Source organism: Phasianus colchicus, chromosome 4 (assembly GCF_987193195.1).
Source record: "Phasianus colchicus chromosome 4, bPhaCol1.hap1.1, whole genome shotgun sequence".
Classification (NCBI taxonomy): Eukaryota; Metazoa; Chordata; class Aves; order Galliformes; family Phasianidae; genus Phasianus; species Phasianus colchicus.
Window position 1 is genome coordinate 46,936,788 of NC_143439.1, and position 8,321 is coordinate 46,945,108.

The 8,321-nt window shown below is 35.8% G+C and overlaps 1 protein-coding gene across 1 annotated transcript in view; it reads left to right on the forward strand.

Moving 5' to 3' along the window:
- Nucleotides 1–8,321, forward strand: part of CHIC2 (cysteine rich hydrophobic domain 2) — a 28,752-nt gene that overhangs the window by 10,878 nt on the left and 9,553 nt on the right. The window contains exons 4-5 of the mRNA XM_031588589.2: nucleotides 6,805–6,861; nucleotides 7,028–7,087. Coding sequence (XP_031444449.1) covers nucleotides 6,805–6,861; nucleotides 7,028–7,087 — 117 coding nt within the window. The remainder of the gene's footprint in view (nucleotides 1–6,804; nucleotides 6,862–7,027; nucleotides 7,088–8,321) is intronic.

An 8,321-nucleotide genomic window follows, 5' to 3' on the forward strand; every position in this document is an offset into this window, starting at 1 on the left:
TCCTTCCTGGGATAAGTTCCAGGTTGTACAGATGGACGATAAGTCTTCGAGTTTTTTTTCTTTAAATAAAAAGAATGACATAGTGAGTTATAATTCAGAAATCACTACAGGCTGAGGTGCCCATCTGAAGCCACTTTTTCAAATTAATTGACAGTCATTTCAGTACTAAGTGCTGTTGTTCTCAATGTGTAAATGGGGTAAATGATTTCAACAGAAACAGTAACAGTGAAAGCTATGATAAAATTACCATACCTCTAGATTTGTTAATAGTTAGTATTCTGCATGTAAATTGCATGTTTCACAAAGTTCATAGGCAGTCTCTTAAAATGAATAGAATGAGATATTTAAGAGCAATCTGTACTAATACTTTCAAGAGCTGCTTGTTTGTTTTTGAGTTCAAACAAAGCTGATGAATGCTGCTTAAACCCTGTTATTAATTGTCACTTGCATAGCAATTTACATCTTCAGAGAGCTGTATAAACATAAGCTAATTACAACTTCCAAACTGCTGATTAAATTAAACATGCAGTAGAGATGCAGGATTAAATTTAAGGGTGATAGTGATAAAGCACATTAGTTCTGTTTATTGCTGCTATTAATACATTTCATTTCTTTTCAAAATTGAAGAAAAAAAAGATTTTCTTCTCTGCATACATGCCAGGAACTTGGCACTAGAGATGCTCTGATATGATAATACTTTTCCAAACAGTTCCAAGGGACAATCATATAAAACAAAAGGTGCTGCTTTTTTTATATTTAGAATCTTTTTTCTTATAAGCTTACATTGTAATTTAATTTGGAAAATTTTGGAAAGTTGTAACCTCTTTGTTTATTCTAAGCAGAAAACATGCAAAATTTATACTGGGTCTAGCCAATAGTGAAACTTTTAAAGAGGAATTTGTATGCACCTAATATACAGTTTTTTCAAATCATCTCCTTTTTGGTATTGATTCTGAAGGATGAGACAGCTCTCCTACAAAGAGAAGACTGCAGGAGATCATAAGTCTTCCACTGTAACAAATGCGTGTGGAAAGTGGCAAGTTACTGTTCATTTTGTTCCAAATTCAAAAAATAAGTTAATAGGGAACAATGGTGATAATGATGGAAAGTCTTAATTTTAATGTGGCAACATTTATTTTTTCCCAGTTAATTGATTATCTACAGGATCAGCACACCTAGGATTCTGTGATATTCTGGTTCAGTCCTAGAGAGGCAGGATGCTAGAGACTGTTCCTTTTAGAAGGATCTTCAGTGTGCATGCTAGTGAAGTGCTGGATTTTGCAGAACCTTCTGAAGTTGTATTGCTGCTTTGTGCTGCCTTTCATGTAGCTTCTCTTCCGTTCTTCGTCCCTGCCCTTAGATAATTCTAACAGCACAAATCAAAGGCTTCCTATTAATAAATGAAACCTGGGAGTGTTCCTAGGAATTGGAGCTTTATAACTTGTACGTGTAGGAAGGTCTGCAGCAGGTGTTTGTCCTGTGTTGTGTAACAATTTCTAGGCATTATCAGGGTGCTCCAAACTATGGGTGGTTTGGAGGTTATGAAAACTTACTAATGGAGATGTCAGTTCTTCCCTGCCAGCTGGCTTCAACTGAATGGGAAAGTTTCTGGGCACAGCTTCATTTCCTAATACAGTTGTAACCTGAGATCATTGAGTTTCTCCGCCTACACTGGCCCTGAACTATATTCTGTAGCATGTTATTAGATACTTTGGAAATAAATGATCAAGATCCAAACTGACATCTTAGTAATCTTGAAAGGAGAGATGGAGGTAGAATTCTAATAATCTGCACTCAGTTTATAACTTCTCACAGTGGACAACACCAGATTAGTTATTTGGTAGATTCTTTTCTGTTCTCATCCCTGCTGTGGTCAGTTCTACCTTCCATGTTCCGTGTGGCCCTTTCTGTGAGGGTGTCCTTCAGCAGGAGGTGAATGCCTTTATCGTGCCCAGAATTAAATGTATTTGGAGGGAAGATTTGTGGGTTTAATGACAGATTCAGAGCTGGAATTTCATCTTGGAATGAAAGAATTAAAAGTCCTTATTTACCAATTCAAGTTTGGAGTAACAATATTAGTTATCATCTTGATGCTTCAGGGATTGAGTCAATATATGTCTGTCCAGGAAGTGTGTTTATCCACTTCACAGTTAGGCCTTCTCAGAGGAATACTGCTAAGGTCAAGATTTTTCACTGTAAGTTTTCTCCATAGCAGGAAGTTTCCACCAGAAATGCTTCATTTGTTTCCAGATATTATTCAATATATGTAGTATGGGTTTCACTCACTTTCTTGCTGCAGTGTCTTCTGATACGAGCACACACTCTTAAGCTTGTAAGAAGCATCCTGGCTGCTAATGGGAAAGGTTGTGCAAAATGCACTCATGGGCACTAACAGGCAGCTTTTCAAACATCTTTCAAGATACTTGTAGTTCAGTTATGTATGTTTTGATTACAGTATTGTTGTTTTCATGCCACTAATATAGAACTTAAAGCTGTTTAGACTTCTTTCACAGTCCACACGTTACAAACTCTACAGAAAGCATTTTAATACTAGAAGCAACATGCTGTGTGACAACATATCAAGACCTCCTCCATCTAAGCTCCACCTACAGTATGTTTTTACATTTCTCACACAAATACGATTAATTGATACTTGATATTGCCTGATTGTCAACTATATTCCCACATTTTTAATGTGTGGCTTTTTTTTCCAAACTCTTTGTGAAAGAATTAAATCCCTGAAAGCATTTGTTTGTGAGAGAGGTAGTTTAGGGATGTTCTGGCGTGTGGAAAGTGAGCATACAACTGTGTGACTTGGTTAACTTGTAATTTAGGTCACTATTAGGGGTGATAACTAAATTACTTGGGTGTGAATTTTGTAGACCAGTATATCTTTCTTTGTCTGGAAAGTTAACAGGGATTCATTCCTACTTCCATCTTTTTTTTTCCTTTGAATGAAAGGAGATGGTGAAGGTCAAAGTTCTGAAGGATTTTCAGCTTATTTTCCTTGAGATGTATTTGAAATTTGAGCTGTATAACCATTACAAAAAGTTTCTGAATCAGTCTCCTTGTATTGGTGGAATTTGAGCATAAAGTATGTTTATTTTTCAAAGCGATATTCGAGATTATTAATACTTGAATTGTGGTAAAGTTTTCTATTTGAAAATCTCCACGTGCAGCTGATGGGGCTAGCATAACACTACATTTGCATAAATGTTGGAAGTTTTCAGATTCAGATCAAATGCCTGTAAGGGGAGATACTTCTGCTGTTTCCAGACAGCCATGAATAAAATTGGTTATGACGAATAGCGTTGTAACTGTCTGTACTGTTTCTCCACTTAAAGCATAGGGAGTTACTCAACTTTGAGTATCGCATAAGACCTTTTGTTTTATATTACATTAGTCATTCATTGGGTTACAGCATGAGGTGAAGAAGCTTTGGCTCATTTGCTAGTACTACTTGATGCAGTGTGTACGTTCCAGATTACGCACTGTAAGGAGCCTTATGTCTGTACAGCCTTGCAGTCCAGATCATAACTGCATCTGGAACTGCAACCTAACATGACTAGACACTGTGAAGACATAGGAGAAAGCTCTTGTGGTTGATAGTACAAGTGGCACTCTATTTGTAATAATTACTGCCTTTTTCTGTGTGAAGAGTTCATGGTTAGTCTTTCTAATATTTTTCATGTTCAGGGCAAAACTGTATCTAATTGAGAGTAACACGAATTGGTAAATATGCATTTTGATTTGGTCTTTTTTGGTAGTCTGAATATCCAAAGAATACAGTTTTAACATCGTTAAACATCTTTAAAGTCATTTTGTAGAAATTCTTTCATTAAAGGTTGCATCTAGTCTGAAGAGTACACTTTCAAAGTACACTTTCATATCATTGGTGTACTAAAAACTATATTTAAATTGCGGTTTCAGCTTTACTCAAATATTAATATGTTTTCTAAGAAAAAAATGCAGAAGCTGGATAGTGTTAGATCTTTCTAATAAGCAAGTCTCTCTTCCACTTAATTTGTGCTTTTGTTGTGGCTAACAAATAATTTGCTGTATGGGTTTTTCTGTATACCATTGACAGAATATATAAGCTTGTCATCCTGGTGTGCTGGAAATACTACACTCAAATCAAGTGCTCCTTTCTGGTTTTGTATATCCTCACCTGCTCCTCACTGTAAATCATTGAGATGTCAAGAGCAGTGATTAATTAAGCTGCACGTGCAAGTGCTTTTTTTCACCTGTCAAGTAGGAAGAAAACTTACTATAGTGAATTGTGTGATGCTGCTTAATTCATTTCTTTTTATTCCAAGGTCTGAGATTTGCAGAAATAATTTACAGTCTAATTTTCATTAACGTTTTAGTATATGTAATGTGTTGTGATTTGGGAGCTGTGAATATCCCAAGTTATACTGAGGAGGGTTTGGATGTACATCCTTGGGAACTCAAATGGTCACGGTCACAAGGCTGCATGTGTTTTTATCTGATGCTGGTCAAATGACTTTAAACTGGGTTCCTATTTAAGACAACCAATTAATACTACATAACTACCTATCAGTTTCTTATTTATGTGTATGCATTGTAATATATTTGTAATTTTATTGGAATTTGAAAAGCTTAGATGTTTTTCACACTCTTTTGGGCAAACAATGAAATTAAATTGTATAGTGATCTTAATCTATTATTAAGAGGTCCCGGCAAGGAAGATTACAAGGTAGATTCAGGTTTTGAATCGGTTTTGCCATTGGTTTAGCAGCGGGTGGGCAGGCAGATGCCTGCTCAGAGTAGAACCTATTGCCATTTTTCACCATTGATAGAGTAGCCTTTCAGAGTCAATGAGCTCTGTCAATGTGAGCTTGTCAAGGCTACAACTTCATAGACCTGAGAGGCGGTTTGAGAGGTCAGCCCTTTTCAGGTTTGCTGTGATGCAAATGAACTTTAATGCTTAAACAACTATTGGAATTTTTATGTCTGCTCCTTGTTCTTTTTTCTTCACAAAGTCATTGACGAGACATTCAGTGCTTTTTAAATTGGAAGTTGCATTGTGCTAAAGACCTAGTACAGATTTACGGAGGGCTGAAAGCAGTTAGATCATGTTCTTTTCATGGTGCGATTAGAATCAAATCGATTTCCCTACAGCCTTCAGCATTCAGATGGCAATTTTAACAAAGCTTGGGGGCTAGACAAGGGACAAAACGACTGAACTGAATGTTAATTACACTCTGCAGCCTTATTTTCTTTTGATTTGGAGCTGACTGGCAACTAAATTAACAAAAGTGTGACCATAACTGCTGCCCTATTTTCATTTAAAAGGAGAGCAGACTCTAAAAGGCTATCTTTACAAAGAAACAAGTGAGGTCTACTGATTATTGTTAAAGGGCACTGTCTTTAAAAACATAATAATAACAATAACCCCCAAAACGCTCAGTTCCAAACCGAAGTGATAAATTAGTCGCTGGCACCTCCACCTTTGGATAATTCCTTGACTTACGCTTTTTAAAATATAGAATAATACAAATTCAGTTTAATGGGTATTTATGGATGGCAGTGATCTAATTTTTAATCACGTGACCACAGTCCATGCTTAGACGTGCTTCCCTGTAGACACAGCAATATTATGCCGGAGGGTAACTGGAGTTTTAAAAGCAGAAAATGTTAGAATTTGATGGGAAATGAATAATTTGTTGTCTAATTCTTATTTTGTTCAGACTTTCTTTTTTTTGCCAGGACTGCATTTAGCTTGATTTGTTAAGGTTCATTTACAGTACTTGTATTTTGCAGTAATAGCAGCAAGATGCTTTCTCATCCCTTCCCCTCACCCCTCTGTGCCTTGTAAGGAAGCTGCAGCTGCACTAAGTTGTATTTGATCCTTGTCATTGCTCCGTCCTTTTGCACCTGCAGCTCTGTTGGTCTCATCTTAACACCTGGCACCATGAATTATCCTCTATTTATTCATAGTCAGTAGCAAATCCCATTTAGAGCTAAGCAGTATATATTCTGGCAGTCAAATGACCATAAATGTCAGAATGTATTTCTCAAATGTAAATACAACAGAATAATTATATTCAAAATGCCGTGAAACTTTACAGTGCAGAAAGGCCTTTAATGCTTGTGTGTGTGGTTTGAAAAAGCTGTGAAGAAACAGATTTCAGAATTCTCTATCTGAAGTGTCAACTGTGGAAAAGACAGGCGTTCAAACTTGGCTTTAGAATCCTAAATACTGGGTTTGCTCTTTATACAAATCATAGGCTTTCTAACATTTGTTTCTGTGAGTTACTGGAACTTTTTGCGTTTTGGATTCGCTCCCTAAAATCTGAGCATAAATGTAACAACTCCGTTTTTGTTTGCTCAAACAGACTACTGCATGTCTGTACTCAACCTATGACATTGTAAAATACTATTTGCAACTTTTGTCTGCTGAAATACTGACCTTCTAAGAAGTGAAGTTTAGACCACTGGTACTACTGAGCTATGCTCCTGCATTGGTACTTAGGTCATGTTAAAGTTTCTGTAATAGGTTTTGAAGCTGTAACTGCTATGAAGGTATATATATGTGAACAGATTTTGTTCCAAGCTGGTTATATCTTTCTACACTGTTTTGACAGTAGTTACTTGCTTGTCATAAAAAGCAGTTTTCTCCACTGGTTACTTTTTAAAACCAGGGAAGTTTTGGTAGTGCTGCAGACCACCCTGTACTCAGTCACTGTCCTGTACCTCTCTCCTTTTCACACAAAAGCAGCTGCAAAACAAAGTTTTTCTAAAACCACTCAAGAGTAAAATTCTTTCTCATTTGTCTTCCAGACACGAAGATCGATTGAGAAGTTATTAGAATGGGAAAACAATAGGTTATACCACAAGGTGAGTGCCGCAGGGAGCAGCTTCGTACTGTTGGAGTTTGAATTGCACAGTATGGAAACAGATGCTTTTGTTGAACGAAAAATATGAAAGGTGGACAAATGGGCCAGTCTGTGTGCTGCAATAAAATACAGCTCATTTTTCTTCTTTTTCTTTCCTCCTTGTCTAGCTGTGCTTGCATTGGAGACTAAGCAAAAGGAAATGTGAAACGAATAACATGATGGAATATGTAAGTTAAAGGGCTGTTTTGTGAGTTTCTCTATTAAATGATCATTTATTTTGCTTCTGATCTTATTCTTTTCGTGATTATTAATCAGTAAAGGTGTCAGGAGCTTAATCGCCTGAGTGCAAGGATTTTCTACGGTTCACAGATGCATGGTTTCATGTGCAGGACTGATTTATAAAGTTATGAATGACTTGAAAACAAGGCTTCACTGTGTTCTAAAAAATAATAAATTAATTGCCAAGATAAAATAGCTCGAACATGTGCTGATGGAGTGTGAAATTTTAGATGCTGTATAAAGAATAATCACAACTTTGGTTACGCAGCAAGTCAGATATGGCTGTTTTATATGATGCTAATCAAGTCTAAAAGTATGGAAGAAGACTTTTCTATTAAGCTGCTGGAGCTTAAGAAACCTTTATTAGCCTTCTTGGGTTTTAACTGCCCCTTATCTCAAATGTCTTGAAAGTATATTTATATCAAATTGACATCACTAAATATTTTTAAGTTTATCATTTAAAATCAAAATTCCAGTCTTTGGCTGAGACCACATAAGCCTTTCTAAGAAATGCACAGTGATAACTTACATGTATAATATATTATGTCCTGTGTGGGATTTCAGTTTGTTTAGCTGGCAGCATTCTTACTTGTTCTTGATGCTGTTTATGCTTCCATTTTGAAAATCTCTTGGAGATGCACAGAGGGTACTAGAGAGGGTGAGATTAAGCTGCTAAAATGTAAGATTTATTTGAATTTGCAGAATTTCATTTAATCCTCTGGGAAGTAGGTGACTTTTTTAAAAAGTAATCTTTGAGAAATATCTACTGTATAGTTCTAACTTATCTATGATCTTTCATTGTATGATACTTTGTCTATTTTTTGAAACAACAAAGCTATCAGGCATGTAAAATTGATTTAAAGCCTGATTAAATAGTAGGAAATTATATTAACCTTTTCCCTTTAGCCTTTTCTATTTCCCTATTTCTACACTAGATCTGATTTCTAACCTGAAACATACAATTTTCAAGTTCCCTTTTCTTTTGCAGAATAGCTCTACTCAGTTTACTGAATAAGTAGGAACTTCCTATCACCTTTTCCACAAAACTCGTTAATTTAGATAAGTTTGCATAAAGCAAACTTCACAAAAGTAAATTTGAGTTTCTCCTTAATTAAGAATTATATTTCACTGATTTATTTTTCTAAAGAATAACTTTGTTCCATCCAATGTTTTGTAGATTCA